General features: G+C 48.5%; 1 protein-coding gene across 2 annotated transcripts in view; it reads right to left on the bottom strand.

Moving 5' to 3' along the window:
* SLC39A11 (solute carrier family 39 member 11) overlaps nt 1-22,819 on the bottom strand; it is a 2,376,444-nt gene that overhangs the window by 2,141,057 nt on the left and 212,568 nt on the right. For both annotated transcript variants that reach the window (XM_078654275.1, XM_078654276.1), the window contains exon 3: nt 12,446-12,484. In XM_078654275.1, coding sequence (XP_078510401.1) covers nt 12,446-12,484 — 39 coding nt within the window. The remainder of the gene's footprint in view (nt 1-12,445; nt 12,485-22,819) is intronic.

Genomic DNA, 22,819 nt, shown 5'->3' with positions numbered 1-22,819 from the left:
GTTTTTCAGCTAGGTATACTCGATCACCAGTTCTTGCTGCATGTTGGCAATAAAGTACAGGCGCTTGAAGTGCCACCAGGTGCAGATTCTACAGACTGAGAGTGATGTCATGTTTTCTGTCTTCCGATAACCCCTGATGAGGCAGGGAGGATGTTCTCATGGTGAACAACGGGAAATCGGCAAGAGGAGGATTCACACATGGAGGTGGGAGAGGGACAGGAGATGGACTGCCATTCTGAAGTCAGCAGTGACCGCTTCTACAATGCGGCGTTCCTTGGCAATGTGGGGAGGTCAGTATCGAGAATGAATCCGAATGATCTGCTCTTGTGGAGAGCTGGGGTGCGACCCAGTCCTGATTCCTTTCGAATGGCCTTATTTGTGTAAGTTTCTTGTTTGCAAGGGGGAGAATGTATTTTTGGTCTTGAGTTTCAGGTAGGCACTTGACATCAGTTCTGTATTAGCGAAAGCCGAGTTTTGAGCGACACAATCAAAGGGCAACTGAATAGGAATACTGTTAGTGTTTGTAATATTAGCAACAAGGATTTACAAGAGGCTCAATACAGAGGTAGAATGTGCTGGGAAAATTCTGCTTGGAACTCTGCAGTAACTTGCAACCTTTTCAATCTTAAAGTAATTATCAAAATGACTTGGTATTAGTTGGAGAAATGTGAGGTAAACTTGTAGAGTGCCTGAAAATTTAATGCATGTTTCCAGGATGTTTGTTGGCGCTTGATGTTTATTTTCTTAATTAGAGTTTGTATTTATTGTCTCAATATTACAGCACAACATCATAACAACCAAGAACCAACCCAGTGCACTGAGATCTTCCGGCCTGATTTCAGTTGTTGTACAGTACGCTCATCACAGAAACTCCTGTAAATTGTGCTTTCCTGTCTGCTCTTAGGTAATACCTAAACCGTGCCCAAAAATCACTGGGGTGGGAGGCTTCACCCAACAATTGTTCATAAAGTTAAAGTTGTTTTTTGCAGCAAGCCAGTCCTTTCACCCATTCCCTGAGTGTAGGGACGCATCCCCTCCCCAACTCTGGGCAGCCAGTCTCTTGGCTATCAGTAGGGCCAAGGCGGTACATCTAACATGATGCAGTATCTTTTCTACCCATCCCAGCAATGCCAGTAACGTCACCTTAGAAGACATTAAAGTTAGAGGCCTCCACAATGGTCTGTAATGTGCTAAAAATCTTCAGCCAATATGTGTGTATGGCCATGCCAAATGGATAAACCCACAAATTGTTCATGTTACATAACTCACATGGGGAGTAAGGTCTCAATTTCCATTTGTATAATGCTGCTGGATGATAATATATTCTGTGTTGGAGGGAATAATTTATCTGCAGCATCCTGCTATTAGGCAGCAGTTCACCAGTTTGGAGACCACAAAAAACAGGTATGTTTTGGATTTTCTGGTATACAGCAGTTATCATAATCATCTTGGGCGTTTTTACCACCAACACCCGTACCAAAGGGGTAAAAGCCTTTGGCTCTAGTGGAAAGTCGGGTGATATTCCCCTGCTCGGAGCTCTAAATCCAAGATACAGAAGAACATCGAATGTGGTTTTGCAAACTATGGGCCCGATTACGATGGCGGTTTTCCCGCATCCTCCGGGCCGGCGGAAGCCACCGCCGGCCCGGAGGATGCGGGAAAACCGCAGCGGACTGAAAAAGACCCCCCGCCAGATTAGGATGGCTGGGGGATCGTTTTTCAGTCCGCAGCTTTTCCGCCGCGGACGCCTCCCGTCCGCGGCGGCAAAGCACTAACATGGCTGGCGGTGTCTATCAGACACCGCCAGTCATATTAGGATGTCTGGAGGAACATGCCTTTACACGGCGGCATTTCCGCCGTGCAAAGGCATACGGATTTTTGTTTGGGGGCCCGTTGCGGGCCCCCAGGGGTGAAGGGGGTGCACGGTGCCTGCCGCTTTGTGCATGCAAATGCACAACTTACATTTTTATCATTGCGGCGGGTGCTGCTTCAAGCAGCACCCGCCGCAATGATAACAATACAGGATGTGACCGCCAGGGTGGCGGTCACATCGTAATTTGCACGGAGAGACCGCCGCTGCCCCTGCGGATGGTCCCTCCTACTTTATGGTGGCGGACGGACTCAGGTCCGTCCGCCATCATAATCGGCCCCTATGTTTGAGGTTTGTGTGACATTTTATCAATATTCACAGGTATAATTAAGAGACAGTGATCATGTGATAGATGCTGCTCATAGGTACAACAGTTACATTCTACACTTTATACCTGGAGCAACATTCGAGGATACAAGTCTAGACATCATGGAATAGTCTGTACTGAGGTACAACGTACGGCAACACTGCTTGCTTGCAACCAGGCCATGTTCAATGTGTCTCAAGTCCCTCGTGTTTGACAACAAAATGTATGAACCTCTATAAGAAGAGGGGGGGAGAAGAAAGAAGCAAGGAATCTGCAAAGGGGGGGGTGGACAAGGAAACAGCAGCACGGGCAAAGGTTAACAAGGGGGGGTCATGCATGTGGGGAACAGGGGCAGTTGCTTGTGGGGCAACAGAGAGACGAAACCATAAGACATGGTAGGTGTGCAATCTAATCTGTGGGTAAAGTGTGAAGCAGAGTATAAATTAGGCCTGATGGCTCATGTGGGATCAATTCCCGGAACTGGGTGAGCATGATGTCCCAGACAGCCGCTACGGACTTTTGCGTAGGCGACTGGCCTCTTCATAATGCAGGGCAGCCCTCTCTGTTTTCCCCCAGGAAAGGAGCACCGTGTACCATTGTGAGTTTGATATGGGGGTGTGGCCCTCCAGTGCAGTGTGAGGGTGCGCTTTGCCAGTAGGAGGGCCAGGTTTCTGACACTGTGTTGCTTCCTCCTCTTGTAAATTCCCAGGGAAGTTACTTCCCATGTATTTAATGTCGTAAACTTGGAGAGGTTTGTCAGGGAGTCATGCATACGCACCAACAGGAAGCTAGTTCATAGCATGTGCCAAAACCAACAGTAGAGGACTGACATCTAGGGCATGCCAGGTGCGCCAAGGGGAATATATAATTCAGTTTGGACCGTGTAAGATAGGCCCTCGGAGTACCACATATTGAATGTTTCAAAATTGCACGTTGCAAGAGATGCTTTGTAGGGACTCTAGAGCAAGGTTCCATTCAGAATAGTACAAGGGGTGAGCTAAGTCCTCCAACATTTGCCGGAGAGGTGTCAGAGACCCCACCACATGTTCCGTGTTCTTTATATAGCTATGTAACCATTTAACGCCCAGCACCAATGGTATGCAGGGTGTGTACGAGAGCATGGGTGGGGAGGTTCTTAGTCTATTGTGTGCCACATAACCAGTCACGCTGTCAATAGCTAAACGTAAAGAAGGAACTGGCCTGGAAGGATAGCGTAATCCTTATGCAACTGTTCAAATGTAAGGAGATGGTGATCTGAGGCTAGATTACCCACTGTATCTATATTTTCATGCCCGAAAGACAGGTCTTCTGATGTACAAGATACAGGGGATCTTTGCAGCCCTTGGATGGGGGATCGTGGTGGTATATGGTCTTACACAGCGTGTCAATTGAAAGATCCGGGCGCGGCTTTTGCAGGCCACCCATACCTGTAAAGAACAAGAGTGATGTAGTTTAACATTAGGTAGTGAGAGCTGCAGGATGTCAGGGTGATAGGAGTCCGTCACCAGCGTCGGTTTTCAAGATATTCTTTCCTGTAAGCCAGTGGGAAACCCATTGGAGGTGGACTGCTAAGTAGTATGATTCAAAGGAAGGAGTGCCCAGACAACCACGCCCACTGGAAGCTGTAATTTTTTAAGGGCTATTCCCCACCGCTGGTCATCCTAGAGCAATTCCCTGAGCATTGAATCAAACTCCCAGGAAATAATTTGGGGCGAGTAGGCCGGTGCACTGACAAACCAGTACTGGAATCGGGGGAGTGGCTTCGCCGGCTGCAAGATGGCCACACATTGAGTGGGCTCTGCCAGCCAAGCTCAACATCCGACATTATCCTGAGGACCAGGGTGAACTGCTGTAGTGCCTGAAGCCCTGGGGAGCGAGTAACCGCGATTATTCCGGCTTCGCGATTATTCCAGCTCCGTGAGGCATGGAGAGTACAAAAACCTGCACTGGTGGACCGCGGCCTCCGTGCAGCCGCACATCGGGGCTACACGGTCCGCTTTCGCCCGCACTGAGGTCGCTGCTGTGCCAGAGTTGCGGCAACTCCAGAGAAAGACACAGCGGCCTCCAGCCAGCAGTCTGTAACCACAGAGGTCATAAGCAAGTGGTCAGGAAGACTGTGCCAGCTGAACGAACCTTGAGACTGACAGCCGCTGACGCGAGACGCCATTCCAAGTGAGGAAGAACCACTGCGCTTGAGAGAAGCTGAGGCGGAGGACGATCATGAAATCCCCAGGTAAGTTGGTCGGGAAAGTTGCTGGTGGGTGGAGGCATCGCTGTGGTGGGGGCACTTAACCCACGGAGTCCTGGGCGTGTGCAGGGACTGGGCCTGGGGTCTCCGGTCCCTTTCCCCTTCTCTGACGGAGCACATGCCTCCGAGGCGGGAGCGACACGCTCACTCGACTACCCGCTCACACCCCCCACCCTACCCCCCTCGGCGGACTGTCCCGTGGACAATGGGTAAGGGCCCAGAGCAGCACCATCGGTACTGGAGGCATTGCTGCACTAATACCTCTCACCCAGTTATGTTCTAAATCACGTGGCTGCAACACACTGCACCCCCGGTACTAAACGCTAAGCACAGGATGAAAAACCAACAGGGGAAAGCAGGGCCATTACCCCATGTAAATACCGGCCTGGTACCGCCCAGATAAAACCAGGACGAGGGGGTGGTTGGCTTGAAATGCCTGACTCACTTTGCTCCTTATCACCAGCAAGGCCCGGCTTCCTCGTCAGAATCAAGCCGCCTGAGGCTGATATTGCACCCTCTGCATGGCACTACACAGTTGGCGCGCTAGAAGCCCCGCTTGGAGTCCATAAAGCGCTGGCTGATACAATAGGTGGAAGGGTAGGACGCACCGGCGACAAACTGCCACCCCCTCTGGCAACTGATTACAGAAGGGAGCCTGCGATAGCGAAGGAGGGAAGCCACTAGCTGATATCAACGCTCCTTGTGCACACAGGGTTTCAAATAGAGGCCCCTGAAAAGGAAAAATCACACTTGGTTTCTATCATGTAGTGGCCCATCGTTGCCCCAACCCCCTCCACCCCCCCCCGGTGCATAACATGGGGAAAGCCGATGCTAAACAATCAAAATTAACATTCGACAGTAGGAGACAAACCAGACAAGAAGAACCTCCCCTGAAGGCGGGAGACCAATCCATGCAAACGGTTAATGATGCAACCCGTGACGATGACCTGAGATCAATGCTTCTGGAGGTTAAGACCAGCCTTAATACCATCGACTCCAAGCTAGATCAACTGTCGGCCCGCCCTGACCACGTAGAACAGGGTAGACAGGCAGCACAAAAAATCGTGCAGCTAGAGGCAAGAGTGTCTGACGATGTGACCCTGGCAGAAGACAAGCAGAAACTGTTACAGATGGACAAGGTACTAGACTTAATTAAAGCCAAAAATGAAGACCTGGAATCGTGTTCTAGAAGGAACAATCTCCGCATAACAGGAATACCTGAATCTACTAGCATTACGTGGATGGAAGACTACATCGATGACCTATGGCGTGAACCCTTTGGTATTGTCCTAGCTGCGGTTTTCATCCTGGAAAGAGCACATAGATCACTAGGGCCCAGGCCTCACCCAGACTCACCGGCTCGCCCAACTGTAGCTAAACTGCTAAATTATCGTGACAGACGCCGTGCTGTGCTCAGTGCGAGAAATGGGGGAGGTAAGACACCAGGGCAATGTGCTGTCCTTTTATCAGGACTTCATACTTGGGGTCCAGGCTGCTCGTCACAAATTTCTCCCAGCCAAGCAGATTATCCAGAAGCAGGAAATATAGTATGTCGTAGTCTACCCTGCCAAACGGTGCCTTAAAAGAGGGACCCAGACACCGTTTTTTACAGACCCTAAGGCTGCACTGGCGTTCGCCAAAAAGCCCCCAGGGGCAGAGCACTCATAATTCTGGACGATAACTTATAGAGAGCATGTCGGCTAAAAATAATGTCTTGGCCACCCTGTCCTAGTTGGCGGGGGAGATCGCCAGGAGAGGCAAGCTCCCCACAGGATAATTCCCCAAAACTTTAGAAAGTCTATAATAAATTTGTGTAGGGAGGAGGGTGACTATCACAACCTGATTGGGGGGTTGGTGTGGGAGGGCAGGGCAGTTTTGGGAGTTTTTTTTACAATGTTCTATTTCAATGGGGATATGGTTGGGGGGCTGGTCACAGGGTGGGGCACAGGGATTGCAGGGTGCGGGCCATGAAGATGTGCTTGGTATTAAGTTGGAGACACACGAGATACTTGAGAGTGCGCCTGCAACTCCCCCTTTAAAACAATGTTCTTCGCCTCCTCACAATATTACATGCTCATAACACGCACAGCTTGGTGTGGCTAAAGTCACCTGCTTGACATGGAATGTCGGTGGTCCTCATGACCACCAGAAATCTAGACTAGTGCACGCCTATCCTGCAAGACGGGGTGGATGTGTGCTTCAAGAGACACATTTGACGGGTATCACTGAACCCCGACTCCGAGCCTGATGGTGTGGCGAGACATTATCATCTGTACACTCCAATTACGGTAGAGGTGTCAGCCTCCTATTCAGGAAGAGGCTACCGTGGAGCACTACACAAACATTAATAGACAAGGAGGGAAGGTATGTGATTGAAATGGGGAGACTGTATCAGCAGTCGCTGACGTCGGTGGCAGTATATGCCCAAACCAGGATGACCCATATTTTTCCCCGCAGATCTGGAGGCTGATGGCGGACATGGCCTCTGGTGAAGTGGTGTGGGGTGGAGACTTCAATGTTGTACTAGATAGTCAGTTGGACCATTCTGCGCCAAGACAGCATCACCCACAAGCAGCGGGTGCTCTTAGGGCCCATGTGGAGGACAATATGCTAGTAGATATATAGAGGTACACACATGGGGGGACAGAGGAGTGGCACTTGTAGTTCTACACACTATGGTTACTGGTCGCACATTGACTACTGGCTGATGACCAAAGACGTAGCTACTTGGATGGTATCGGTAGACTAACTCCACCGGACAATCTCTGATCACTCCCCAGTACGCCTGGCACTGACAATACCACAGACACCCCTGGCGCGTGTTTTCCTGGAGCCTGCCCCCACATGCTCTACGCGACACCTCGTTTCAGGAGGTAGTCCACACTGCTATTACGGACGACTTCGCAAACAGCACGAGTTCAGTGGCGTTGCCCTCCACACTGTGGGAGGCTTCAAGCTTGTGATACGGGGGAGAGGGAGTGCATTGCGAGACAGGCGGGCGTACTGCAAATGATAAGGGGCATGCCGAGTAGGTTAGAGGCCGATATTGGGAAATTGGAGCTTGCGCAGGCTGACAATCCTAACCCAACTATACTGGCAGATATCCGGAGGAAGATATCGGGGTACACGGAGGAGGCTGAGAGGGAGGTAATATTCCTGGGGAAGGAAACAAAGGCGAGACACTATGGGGAGCGTGACCAGCCTGGCAGGACTCTGGCCGCGTTACTGCGCAAACCACATGCTGCAACCTATGTTGCGAAACTACAGGACTGCAACGGCCTAATGGTCACCTCCCCGGATGCATTGCCTGAGGTGATGTCTCCCTTCTATGCCAAACTATATACGACAGGTGAAACCGCTGATGAAACCGGATACAAGCTTACCTTGACACCATAGTGCTATTGTGGATGCACGCAGGCCACAGAGAATATTTAGATTCTCCAATATCCCCGGAAGGGATTGCTCGCATTGTTGCTGCCCTGCCAGCTAGCAAGGCTCCAGGCTTTGACGGGCTTACCCCTGCTTTCTACAAAGAATAGGCAGACCTGCTTATCCCACATCTTATTGAAATGTACCACGAGTCACTGGAGGTGGGTCTGCTCCCGCCGCCGCTCCGCGAGGCCTTAATAGTAACAATCTTGAAACTGGACAAACTGCCTGAACAGTGTGACTCATACTAGACTCTGTCCCTCATAAATATTGATGCCAAATATATGCAAAACTACTGGCTAATCGTTTACAACTGCTCATGCCCATAATAGCCCGCCCGAACCTGTCTAACTTCATACCGGGACTAGGGACTTCGCACAACTTGCAAACCATCTCCTCGGTCATGCACTACCTTCACCCCGCTACGACGGCGTTAGCCGCTCTCCTCGATGCCTCGAAGGCATCTGATACGCTGGAGTGGCCGTTCCTTTTTACTCTCCTGACAAGAATGAGATTCAGCTCCAGCTTCATTCAGAAGATCCGGCTCCTTTATTTTCAACCTGTGGCCCGGGTGAGCCTCAACAGTCAAATATAAGAAAAAATTGTGGTCACCAGGGGCACCAGGCAAGCCTGCCCCCTATCCCCTCTCCTTTTCGCTGTCGCCATGGAGCCTCTGGCTGCCAGGATACAGCAACACCACGGGGAGCACATGATTGTATTCACTACTCGGGGACTGGTGGTGTTGCTATATGCAGACGACATAAAACTATATATCCAGGACCCCTGTACTAACATTCCTCCCATGACGCGGGTGGTTATACGTTTTGGAGGGTACTTTGGTACACAAATCAATTGGAACACATCAATGCTTTTTCCACTCACTGAGTCGACCCCCCCGCCTTACAGACTATTCCTATTAGTTGGCCACTGAAGCCATCAAATGTCTGGAAATCTGGTTGAGCCGAGATGTAGAAGAGCTCTGGGGAGCAAACTTTGGCTGAGCCGGAGAGTGGTTTGAATCGTGCATACAGATCTGGAATAGACTACCGCTGTCCTTGCTGGCCGCATCACAATAGCGAAGATGGTGGTCCTGCCTAAATTTCTTTGCCTCTTTATAAACATCCCGATTCCTCTCACGGCGAGGTTTTTTAAAAGACTAAGATCTAACTTGGTGGCACTGGCCTGGGCGGGCCGTCAGCCCAGGGTCCGATATGAGGTGCTGACGCAGCCATTAGAGAGGGGTGGGATGGGAGCGCCGGACCTGAAGGCGTATGCTCTCAGTGTACAGGCGAGCTACCTGCATCACTGGCTGTGTCCTGCCCCCTTCCAGCCCCACGTGGTGGTGCAAACTAATCTAGCGGCACCGTTGCCATTGAAGAAGGCCGTGTTTGGCAAATATAAGGTGCCATAGGGTGAAATAGACGCCTTGGAATGTGTGAGGTGGGCGTGGGAAGGACTCCGACGCCGGGTAGGTTTCCCGGTTCTGCACGCCCCTTCAGCCCAGTTATCAGATAATCCACTGTACCTCCCACTGCGGGATAAAGGGGCGGCGGGCAGGGCCATGGAGATGGGACTTAAAAACTATTGCAGACTTGTTCACTGGGGGCAAGTTTCTCGACTCGTTGCCCTGTCCTGCCACACGGGAGGTCACGGTGCTAGATACACTGCTCTATTACCAACTGCAGGCGACTTGTAGGGCGACGTTTGACGCTTTCCCAGAGACCCCCTCCGCATGACACTGGAGGCGCTTGAACACCTATATGCTACCGCGTCCCCAAGAAAACTAGTCGCCAGACTCTACTCGATTACAATATGGACCCCCAGCAGGATGTTTCCCGAGCAAGGGAGGCGTGGGTGCAGGAACTGGGCGACGAATTCCCAGAAGAGAGATAGGCGTACTGCTGCAGGCAGACAGAAAAGCTATCCCCCAACTATAGACTGCGGCTGATCCATTTCAAGTATCTCAACAAATTATATCGCACACCACTGCAGCTACACAAAATAGGGCCCAGCAAGACCTCAGACTGCACTCGCTGTGCTGGGGAGGACACTTTGTTCTTCCATTGGACCTGGGAATGCCTAAAGGTGGCGAAATTCTGGGGGGAGGTTTGTAAAACACACACAATCAGTGACATTGTGGGGGCTCCTCTGGTGCTGCACCCCGTAACTTGCCTGCTGGGGTATGTAGAGAAAGTACCTATGGTACGCCACCAGCTGGTGGCAATACTACTGTTACTAGCAAAGCGCAGAGTAGCAATGCATTGGGGCTAGCAACCAGCACCAGCCCACGCTGCATGGATACTGGACGCCAAATATTGTTGAGAACAGCTTAGTACATACTGGGAACTCATGCCTGAGCGTGCTAGACCAGCGGACATTTGGGATCCTTTCACCGCACACCTTAATGCTGAAGCTGTAGGCGAGCAGGAAGCCCTGGAGTAAAGTATGTTGGAAAGTACGTTACTTAAGGGCCGGAGGCGGGGGATTCATGTTAATTGATGTATCACAGTGACGCTTGGACTCTCTTGACTATTGTAGTGTTTGCAAAGGTGGGCGGGGCAGAAGTAATATTATTCTTTAATTCTGTATAAATGTCTCTAGTAATGTGTATCAAAAGCTACAGCAACAACCCTATGCCTAACTGCAAGCCTTGTTGTAATACTGCAGAAAAGTTAAAAATATAAAAACAAAAAAACAACAAAAAAACTAGCACTGGAATGGGAGATAGGACACTCATCTAAGAGAGGACAATTTTGCCTGTGAGGGCAAGTGGTAGGCACTTCCAGAACTGGGTCTGGGACCTTAGAGATGAGAGTGCCCACTCTAAACGACCCTCAAATAGATCTTGTTGTGAGTGGTAAATGCGGATACCTAAGTAACGAACTCTTGTGTCTGCCTACACCAGTTGTACCCTGCCAAGGCGGATCCCATGAGGTGGCATGTCACGGCGCAAGCGGAAAAGCACACAATTTACGCCAATTTACCCACAGGCCCACTCCCGTCTCTACCCCTACTGAGGCATCTTGCAAGTAGAGGCATAGGTCATCAGCATATAACAACTCTGCCATTCAGGGGAGCAATGTATAGCGTTTCGGTGAAGAAGGGAGATAGCGATGGGAAGATCTCAGTACTACCCAGTGGCAATGGGTAGTGGTAGTTGTATGTCGACAGGACTGATGGGACTAAATTGTGGTGTTGCTTTTTACATGGGTAAGATTTTTTTAATGTGGTGTCTGACGTTCCAAGAGTTTAGGAGGTGAAGTTAGACTTCTTTAATTATCTTATTGGTGGAATCCGTCACAGGTTTGACATCTTGAAAAGCTGCACTATTGGAGTGATAAATGATGAAAGGGCAAATATGTCACATGCATCTTCATTATAACATTGGAATGTTGAGAGCTCTGTTGAAGACAACGGAGAGCTCCAGGCGTCTTATAATGGCTGGTATAGGACTGAAGCTCCAACATTCCAATATTTGTCTTCCTGTTTCTCCCTTGTCCATTTAGAACATTCTACCCTCAGTGGGTGGAATGTTTTAATAGCCTTGTAACCCATCTGCTGATTCATTTACCAGCTGTTAAAGGCCCTATCTCTCCTGATGGGCCCTTGCCTACAGCCTTGGCCTAGAACTCTCTTTCAGGGCATTTAACAACTGTTATAGCCCTCAGCAGTGGGCTGTAATGAGCTTTTAGTTTGACCTTTGGGAATGTACATCAGGTGGAAGAAGACAGTCAGGGAAGAAAAAAGGTGGAAATGACAGTTGTAAAGTTCCACTCACTAAACACTAGAGTACACTAGTAGGGTATAAGGCTGTATTGATTGGGCATGAAGACAAGTCGAGCTCAGGTCCTGTGTGCACAATCAACGTGTTGTATGCTGTTGCCTGGTGGCAGTGAGGATGTCAAGGAAGTGGAAGAATTAGTGGATGAGACAAATTTTTCTTAAAGGACACTGAATTCGAGCTTGCGTGAGGTGACTGCGTCTGAAGTTTGCAGCATGCAGTGCTGCAGGAAGTATACTAAGGTTGCTTAGGCTGCTAGGTTCGTTCTGCTGGTGGTGTGTGAAAAAGTAGAAGTGTAATGTTGGTGAGCAGGACATGCAACTCACTCCAACGAGCCATCATGGCACTATAGAAGCACTATTGTGCCCATTTTCATATTGGCCTGCCCATCTTTGCTGGAGGAATACCCACAACTATATGAAACGGGTAAAACCTTTAGACACCTTGAAGACAAGAAGAACTGATTACGAGCTACATTCAGTGTTTAGAAATGAGCTCTGATGCAGACGACTGTTTAACACAAGCACTTCGGCTCAGTCAGTCCACCAGCATGGACGGGTTGGGAATAAAGTGATCAAAGACGGAGTTGGGAAGGGGGGTATATTTTTGTAATCAGTACCCCGCAGTACCAACAGACACCAGCCTGAAACAGTCTCACATTACACTTTAAGTGACACGCTGATACGATGATGCACAGGAATAATGCCTGAACAGCCGAAGGCAGTATTTTGAGGAATATACACATACTAAAGGATTACTGGAATAACACGTTCCCCATCAGAAGCAATTTCCAATCTGCTTGGTACTTACCCCTGCAGCAAAGCCCAGGCTTCCATCCAGTATCCGTCTCTGCAAATTAAAGCAGAACGCATGATTTATAAATTGCATATAGAACAGGAACGACAAAAGTGCAGTAACGAGGATGGGGGTTACCTCCAGGGATAGGATCTTCTTTTTTATGGCCACAATACCGTTCAATTGACTCCCTCACCTTCCCCTGCATCAATGACTATGTCCGCAAATCCAAACCGATTCAGCATCATTATACAATCCTCCTCACCCAAGCCACCAAAAAGCTCCCTATTTACCATGCTACGGGCGTCAGGCAGGAGGCGAGTAGGCTAAACCAGGCTATATCCTGCTCAAAGCTTTATAATAATGTTGTAATACTTTTATTCGATATTTTCATATCATAAAAAGTGCAAACATACATAAATTATACAATCAATATACAAAAAGGTATCACATACATATTACAAATTGTCAAAATCAAATTTTAAAAACACTTTTTGCACTTAAATAGTTTAAAAAGTCTAAAATACATTTTCAATAGGAGAGATCAATTGAAAGGGAGTTAATATTTCTATTTTGTAGGGTCCAGCAACCTAGACCTTATGAACCAAGCGCTAGAAATGTACTTTGCAATACCACAAACAATAAACGTAGAGGATGTGTCAGCTCAAAGCTTTATGGAATTTCAAAGTGAGGACGATGCTATTCAATTATTGATGTAGGTAAAAACATTGTTGCTTGTGTACCACTGAATAAACTATTATTACTTTTTAAGGAATCAAAACTGTACAATTAAATACCTACTTTGTAGTAGGAATAGCAAAAAATTACACGTTTTTTCCTCTGAAATCAACTGATATATAAACACCCTACAGCAGGTGTCCGAGAAAGCAACAGGCAGAGAGTCCTGGAGGTTAGCTTGACCAACTGCAACTCGGAGTGGTGGGGAGGGGGGCACCTCAAGCACAGTCAACCCTTGGGAATCAATCTTTAAGGCTATCCTATCCTAAGTGCTAATGAATAGAGGGCTCAATCTCTGCTGCAAAGTGGTCCTTGAAGCGTTGCGGTCCAAGTCCCTCGCCTCATGGACCAAAGCTTAAAGCAGCATCACTGTGGTTTGGGAAAAATACACTCAGTTTCTTGTAACCGTACCCAGCCCCACAGAGCTTCCAACACTTTTTTTATCTTACATTTCAATTGCATTTTCCATTGCTATTAAAAATATGTATTTGAGCTCAGGAAACGCCAAACCACCACCATCAATTGCTGGTTACCTCACTCTGCTATATACAGAAACCTCTGTGTATGAGAATGCAAATGTCCTTGCGCAAATAGCAATAGTAAAATCATACAGCCCACCTCCTGCCAGTACCAAAAGGCTTCCCCAACAATATCCCATTCAAATTGCCATTGGTAAACAGAACAACTGATGGACAGAATGTTGAACATTGTCAAACATGCACCCCAGTACAGAGATCTGGGCCTAAATCCATAGTTTTTTTTGCTCCCTATCCCAATCCAGTTTAAACCCAGCCATAAGCAAATCAGTCTTGACCTTGCGCCCCATGGGAACAGTCCAGACCGAACTGCCAGGCCAGGTCCTCCCTGAACCGGAAACAAGCATCCTAGGACCAGTTTCGGGGTACCACACCTCATCAGCCAGGCTAGCTTAACTCCAGTGGCATGGAAATGCCCCAAATCCTGTCCCAGGATGTTTGTTTCTAGTGAAGGGAGCACATGGCTTTAGTACCACCAGCGGCGGCCGGTACAGGTAAAAGTGGTGAGGCGAGGTGGCGGGGGCTTGATAGTTGACAGATGACGGAATAGGTATAGTTAAATAAATAATACCTACTCCGTCGTCTGTCAGCCTCATCCCCCCCCCCCCCCCCCCCGGCCGCACCCTGCCCCACCTCACTGCGCTTACCTGAGCCTGCCGCCGCTGAGTACTACTGGAATACACATTATGACACCAACGCTACTATTCGCTCTTTCGATTATAAAGACTCACTTGTAGGAAATGGTTTTAGCAGAGTTACTTAGTCTTGGATGGCAAGGTTTTGGAATGTATTTTACACAAGTCATTTTTCTTGGTTCATTTAATGTATGGGTAGATTCTCTGTCCGTATTTAAATGTCGCCTCATTCGCATGCCTCGATAAGCCTTGGCAAAGCCAGTGGTTCCGTCATCTTTACAATGAAAATATTCTCCGTGTTGCGCATGTTGATGTGTTCTATTTATAGTTCTGAAGGAGTGGGAGGAGGGAGCGAGGAAGACGAGAGAGTGGGAGAATGAGAGATAGAAGAGCAAGAGGGACGCAGCACCAGAGGGAGAGAGCAACAGGTAGGGAGTGGCAGGGAGAAAGAGTGCACGAGACACTTACAGTATGGGAGCTGGCGGGCAACTAGACTCACATTTGGGAGGGGCTAACACTTTGAATAGTTGGAGCTGAAAAAGAATTCCGTGGGGGTCCTTTCACTGGTTTGTTACAATGTATAACAATGTTGTCACCATAATAATATTTTTTATCATTTACAGGGATTTTGTGTTCTGCCTCAAGGAATTTTAACACAGCGAAAGACAAATGCTATTTTATTTTTTTTTCACAACAAATTTTAGTGAATTTCTTGCCACAGTAGGGCACATTAGGACCGCGTATACATATGGATAGCCTGGCATGTCACAATTTTATGACACAACACACTGCGATACAACTTGTCCGAGTCTCTTAACTCCATTCCTGTGAGGTGCCCTATGCACCCGATTGTTAAGTTATACAATATGTCATGTATCTCAACCATATGACCAGACTTCCATCTCAATAGTTCGAGCCATCGATGCCTGAGGCTTCAGGGTAAGGCCCAGGTAATCAATCCACCGCTGCCAATTTTTTTTGTATGTTTCTGGGGGCATCCCCTGGCTGGAAAGACAGGCACCTCCAACCCAATGGAGAAGTCCATACCTCTCTACCAGACACCCAGTAGGGGCGGCATAACTGCCCTCCACAATCTAGCCATTTCCCGTTTGGAGAGTGTAAGGCCCAGGAATATGAGGTGGCGCTTGTATCTGTTGCCCTCGATTCCATCTGTTCTGTTCATTAAAGTCAACCAGGGAGATCTAGGGAGCTCCCGCCCCAGGACCTCTGCATGCGACTATTCCTTTCTAGAACCTATCTAGGGCGACACTGGTCTATACAGTGTGTCAGCAAGTGCCCTTGGCATTGCCACAGCGCAGGCATATGGGCGATGCAACCAACACATCCTCCAAAACTTAAGCAGTGTGTAGTAGGCCCAGTGCAGGTATTTACATTGAATCAATCGCAAGCTTAACTAGATCGCCATCCCCTGGGGGACTCCAAGGCCTCCGTTCAGTCATCATTATCGATGGGGTCCAGTCCTGCCTACCATGCAGTCCTTAGGGCCTCTAGGGTGGTATCAATATTCTTGACGAGAGAGCGATACATTTGTGAGATTTTATGATCGCCTATATACCCCATCAGGATTTTGCCTTCTAATGGATTAAAATTGGGGAGAGCTGTGAGGTTGTAGAATTGGCATTAATGCATGGTGGAACTGAAAGTATTTATAGAATTGGCCGCGGGGCATAGAGTATTCCAACTGTAATTCCTGAAATGACTTGAGAGTGTGGCCGTGCAATACATTGCCCAGGGAGGATATCCCATTCTGATCCCAACCTCGAAACCCTTGGAGATTGGCTAGCTTAGGGAGAAGCCTATTTTGCCACAACTGGGTCTTACGTGTAAGGTGATCCCACCATCCCATCCGGCAGAGAGACTGGCGCTACACTAGTATTACGACCCTTGCAGCATGGGTGGGGGGAGCCCGAACATCCGATCTGCCATATAAGTATGTGTATAAAGTGGGGTCCCCTAACAGCCAGCACTCAACGACAAAAGCTGGGTCATCCCCAGAACCATACCACCAGTCATTGGGCACTTGGAGATGCGAAGCAGGGTGAAGGATTGAATATCCGCCGCTGCGATGCCCCTGCAATATGTAGATTGAAAACATGTCTGTAATGGCACCAGAGGAACCCCCCCCATCCCCCAAGAACAAGTCCACCATAGCATTAACCTGTCGGAACCATGACAGAGGAATCGGGTAAGCGTGATTTTGTAGATGGTGGCGTAGGCGAGGGAGAGACACCATCTTAAATATGGCAGAACGCCTGTATAGGGACAGCGGCAATCCCGTCCTGAATCTTATCTCTGCCTTTACCCTGTCGATCGTTGGGCCCAAATTACGTTCCCAGGATACCATCTGTTTATCTGACAGAAAGACCCCTAGATACTTCAGACCCTCTTTAGTCTGTGACAGATCCATTGCCCACTGGCTATCACCAAGTGTCCCCATCAGAGGCCATACAGTAGATTTGCCAAAGTTCATGTATAGGCCAGATGCCTTTCCAAAGATCCGCATGATTATTAGGATCCTGGGACCCGATCTATGTGGGTCAGTGAGGAAGAATAGGTAATTGTCCACATATAAGGTGATGTAGTCAGAGATTTCCGTCGTCCTCTCGAAGCCCCGGATCAAACCATCTATGCACACCCATGCGGCCAGAGATTCAGAGGCTAGCGCAAACAAATAGGGAGTCTGGGGGCAGCCCTGTCTAGTGCCGTGTCCAATGGGGAACAGGGGAAGAGACTACCTGCACGGAATTTGTCAAATCTGTATAGAGAACTCGAAAATATGTCAGAAAGCGTGGACCAAGATTCAGTCATTTTAAAAGTATGAAGAGATCTGTCCAGCTAACTGAATCAAACGCCTTGTTTATTTATGTTACAAAGGGGGAGAATGGGTTTGGATAGATGTCAGGAAGATATGGCGCTCAGCGGGTACCTAAACATCGGTAATCGTAGATAAAGTAGGTCCGGTGCAAACAGGTCAGGGGAACAAACCCAGCAGAAACCAGGCCCTGCTAAGATAGAGAGACGTATCTCCTACCAAACAAATGCAAAGAGTGTCCTGTGCACACGATTATCTTAAACATTGGTTCTCAAGTGAGAAACCCAAAATAGGTCGGTGTTCAATATATGATTCCAGAGTCACATACCTCTGTTGTATACACATACCCGTGCTTGCAGCCGACTTAGACAGCACGCCGGTCAGGACAGACCAGTCCTGAAACGTGCACCTGCTCCACACACGGCTCGCTATACCGAAGTTTTCCTGTGACGCTGCCAGACCCTGACCGATCATCACTGGCGCGCCGCTCATATTATTAGATGCGCCATTACCATTAACAGCCCTGAAGAGTTACAGCCACACACGGTGTGATGAAACACGTGTCGGCTATTCTCTCTTGTACGTACTGATCAACACTGAACCATTAAATAATCATATTCTATGATGATGGACTCTGGAATCATATATTGAACACCGACCTATTTTGGGTTTCTCACTTGAGAACCAATGTTTAAGATAATCGTGTGCACATGACACTCTTCGCCTTGTTTATTTATATCTGCTAACAGCAGGGACGCTGGCCGGTCCAAGCGATCTGCAGCAGCAATTGCATTGTGGGCCAGCCTGATATTGTGGCGGGTTGCCCGGCAGACAATAAAACCTGCCTGGTCCGTATGAATCAGGTCTGACACATGGAGCATCAGTCTGTTGGCAAGGGCTTTTGCCAGCAGCTTTGCCTCCATATTTTAGAAGGATATCGGGTGGTATGAGGCGTGATGTTCCGGAGGGCGAACTGGGTAGAGAAATACAACAATTTCAGCATGTCTTTAGTCTGGGGGCATGCGAGCAGCCTGAACTGCTGCTTGGACGGTTGCAAGGTAGTAGGGGCCTAATGGAGACATGTATGCCTTATAAAATTCACAGGGGAACCTGTTGGGACCCGGCCATAGCTCAGACAGCGCAGCTGTCAACTATTCCAAAGCGAGGGTGGGATCTCCAAAGACTCGCGAGCCATAGTTGGCATGGTCTTCGGGGGCATATCCTCGAAGAATTTCTCAATCTGGGAAGCGTTTAACACCTCCCTCTGAGTGTATAGGATCTGATTAAAATTGACAAAGCTGCTCGCTAGCACAACCGGATCAGCGTGCACTGTGCCATTTGTATCGCAAACCATGGGAAGTTGGGCTGGCATCACGGCCTGCCGACACAGTCTATGTAGGAGCCTCCCTGACTTGTTACCCCATTGGTAGATTCAAATCTGGGAGGCCAGCCACCCATGCAGTGCCTCCTCTATCAATTCCCCCTGGTATTGCTGTTGGGAAAGACACAGTTGTCTACGCGCTAAACCCCCGCTGCCCTCCCATCCCTGCCTCTCCAATTCAATAATTGTATTCAATTGTGCCTGCGTAGCTTGCGCTCCTCTGCACAAAACCTAATATTGACTTCCCGGATGGTGGGCTTCAAAGCCTTCCATAACATGTCTGTGGATGAGGCTGTCGCCACATTGAGAGTAAAGTATTAATTTAAGGTCTCAAGGACACGGGTCCGATAAGACTGATTTTGTAGATGCCATGGAGAGAGCCTCCACCGGAACGGGGGCTAGCACGGGCCAACTATGAGCCAGATGGCCATTGGGGAATCTGAAATCTCTTGGGGTAGTATTGTGGACTCCGACACGCTCTGCACGAAGCTCCGCCGGAGAAAAATGTCATTTAGCATGGAGAAGGATTCATGGACTGGGGAATAAAAAGTATAACTTGTATCTTTGGGGTGGTGAGCCCTCCATGTATCATCCCTTCCCACCAAATCCACCCTTCAACCGGGACTCCTGTGCCCCCTTCCCCCGCCCCGGACTATCGCAATCTGTCCCTGTCAGAGCATAGCACATCGTTCCAGTCCCCACCAATGAACGCTAGACATTCCGGTGTGGGCCTCCATGCATCTACCAAACGGTCCATGTAGCTCTGACTACAGTGTGGGTGGGGGTGGAAATGCTGCCCAGTACAACGAGTTTGCCAAATATGATCCCATGAACCAAGATGTATCTGCCCTGTGGATCGGTCCGCAGCTGCACTTGAGTGAATTGGATTCTACGGTGTATCATGACAGCCACTCCCTGGAGCCCCTTACGAAACCGGCGTGAAATGTATGTTTCCATACCGGGCTAGACAGGGAGAGTTGGTGCTTATTAGATGTGTTTCTTGCAGGAGTAGAATATCAGCCCCAACATGTTTTGCCTGGTGGAGTATTGAGCCGTGCTTATCTAGCACTCCTGTGACATTCCAGCTTATGGTACGCAGCCAACCAGAGGTGGCCTCAGCGTCACGGTCAGTCATTCATATATGGGAGCAGCACAGCGCATCTAGTCAGGATATGGGGTCTCTGCCCTGGGAAGGCACTGTCTGCGTACCCAGTCTGAGAACAAACAATAACTATGTAACAGCCCCTGGTCCCCCTTCCCCAACCTAATACTTCTGAACATCTGAAGTATCTATCGTGGAAGGTACCCCATGCCGACCCAAACAGGAGGCCGTCAAAATGTCGGTCCAAGGGATCCCCAAACACCCCATTGTCACAGTGTCACCAGAGAGGATCAGGTGTACCTCTCTAGCTATGCAGCCTGTTAAGCAAATTAAGATACAGCATCATTTAGAAAAGAAGGGGATCACACATTCCCTACATATAACCTCGAAGACACTTATTTCCTAGAGTTGGATGTGCCATCTCCGGGGCCCTCCGCCTCTTCTCCATTGAGGGCCCTGGAGCACCACGTTGATCTGGACCGATGTCTGCACTTCTCCTTCAATTTGCTTTGTAATTGGAGGGGTTCTCCTGATGAGGAGTCCGAATCTCAAAGTGGTGACGTATGTGGCTTCAAGGGTCTCATTTCGTCTGTACATGGGAAGACTTTGTCGGCGTATCGAAGAACAGGTTGCGGGTGTTTTAGACTACATGTAGGCAGGCAGGGAACAAGAGATTATATGGAATTTTGAGGTTCCAGAGACGGGCCTTGGCTGCCAGAAAGGACTGACGTTGCTGCACCATTTTGGTATAGTCGGGGAATATCATTATTCGAGGGAGCTCACCCTGGGACCATGCCTGCTTATGGATGACTATGCGGTTATGGAAATTAAGGATTTTGGCGATTACAGCCTCGGTCTGGTGCCCAGAGGCGGCTGCGGGAGCAGTGCACTATGTGCACATTCATTTATGAAACAGTGAGATAATACGTCTGATGGGATCCACGATGTAAGCCAGTGGGTCAAAACATTTTCCATGTCCTCCCCTTCCCAGTATTCAGGAAAGCCCTCAAAGCAGAGGTTGTTTCTGCTGGCCTGTCCAACTGCATCTTCCACTCGCGTGGCAAGGCCATTAGTAAGCTTTTCAAGGGGTGAGACTTTTGCCTGGAGTGTATAAACAGTGTCCTCTACTCCAGAGACTCTGGTCTCCGCCTCAGCTATCGCTCCACCGCACTGCAGAGGTCTTGGCGCAATAATGTCATGTTCGAGCCCACAGCGCCTCCAGCATATCTCTAGACTGCGTGATCGCGGCAAGCAAGGCAGCATTATTGGGTAGTCTGCTGATGCCCCCTCCGGTGTCCGCATTTTGGGTTCTAAACCCAGTGAAGCGGTCCATCGTGCATTGCTTTGATGTATTCCCAAAGGGCTTATCTTTAGTCATGGCAAGGGGTCGATGTCTAACGCAGGATGGCCCAGAAAACACTACCAGAGCAACTCCTCCATCTAGGAGGTAGGTCTGAAAATGTAATTTATTTATTTTTTATTTATTTAATTTCTATAGCGCTACAGCTACCCACCAAAGGGTTTCCCGGCGCTGATGATTCAGTGCATTGAGATATTCAGATTTTTTAGATGTTGAACAGCCAGGTTTTTAAGGCCTTCCTGAATTTCAAGTGATTAGTTTCCTGCCTAAGGGTCAGTGGGAGAGTGTTCCAGAGGGAGGGTCCAAGATATGAAAAGGATCTACCGCCCATTCTCGCCAGCCTGACTTTGGGGATCACAAATTGGTTTGCTGTGGCTGAACGAAGAGTACGGGATGGACGGTAGGGATGTACAAGATGTTGTAAGTACTTGGGTGCCTTGTTAGTTGAAATCCTATGCATAAGACATAAGGATTTAAATTTTACCCGGTTCTCGATTTTCAGCCAATGCAATTCGCGGATATACTTGGTTGTGGGCGTGGAAATGGGAATTTTCCACAGTAATCTTGCGGCAGCATTTTGCACTGTCTGCAATCGTCGGGTTATGGCCTTGTTGGCCCCCAGGTACAGCACATTGGCGTAATCGAGCCTGGAGGTTATCAGAGCATTAATGACCGATTTTTGAGTATTTTTGGGCAGCATCTAACAGATTTTCTTCAACCACTTTAGGATCGCAAAGCAAGTAGCTGATGTCTTAGTAGCTTGCTGGTTGAGACTAAGTGATTCATCAATGATGACACCAAGATTGCGTGCTGATTTGACTGGAACTGGGGGTGTACCCATCACATCATCAGGCCAGTGCTGGGGTCCCCAGAGTTCTTTGTTCTTGCCCATAACAAGTAGCTCTGTTTTCTCGCCATTAAGTTTGAGAAAATTTTTTCTCATCCACTCAGCGATGTTGGTGAGGCCGATTTTTAATGACGAGATGTTGTTGGAGTCCGAAGATGAAAGAGAAAAAATAAGCTGTGAATCATCAGCATACGAGAACATGAGTAGGCCAGAGTCTTCTATCATTTTGGCCAGTGGGCTCATGTAAATATTGAAGAGCAGCGGGCTCAATATAGAGCCCTGCGGCACTCCATGTTTGAGGATCATGGTATCTGAGCATGCTGATTGGGAAAAAACTTGGAAAGTGCGTTGTTCTAATAGGGATTTGATCCAGTTGCAGGCGGCGCCCCTAATACCGATGTCATGGAGAGTTTGCTCAAGTACAGCATGTGACACAGTATCAAATGCTGCACTGAGATCCAGTAACAGCAAGGCAACCGTTTCACCGCGATCTAACAGTAGACGGATGTTCTCAGTTACACCCAGCAGGGTTGTTTCCGTCGAGAATCCTGTGCGGAATCCTGACTGATGAAGAGGTAGTATATCCTGGATGGTAATGAAATCAGTGAGGATTCTGTGAACATGTTTTTCCAATATCTTTGCGAAAGTTGGTAATAATGAGATAGGTCTAAAATTGGATGGCAGGTTGGGATCTGTTCCAGCTTTTTTTAATAACGGGTGAATCATTGCATGTTTCCACTCTTTCGGTACGGTTTCTTCCTGTAATGATTTATTTAGAAGATTGGTGATTGTCTCTAGGGCTCTATTATTTAGTTTTTTCAAGATGGAACAAGGGATTGGATCGTTTGGTGAACCTGATTTAATGGAATCCAAAAGTTTCCGAACCAGGTCTAAGTTGAGCGGCGGCCATTTATCTAGAATAGCTGGAGGTGTTGCATCATGTGGGAGTATACAGGA

This window comes from Lissotriton helveticus, chromosome 7 (genome assembly GCF_964261635.1).
Source record: "Lissotriton helveticus chromosome 7, aLisHel1.1, whole genome shotgun sequence".
Classification (NCBI taxonomy): domain Eukaryota; kingdom Metazoa; phylum Chordata; class Amphibia; order Caudata; family Salamandridae; genus Lissotriton; species Lissotriton helveticus.
The sequence above is the reverse complement of the archived record's forward strand: the minus strand, read 5'-3'. Positions and strand labels throughout refer to the sequence as shown.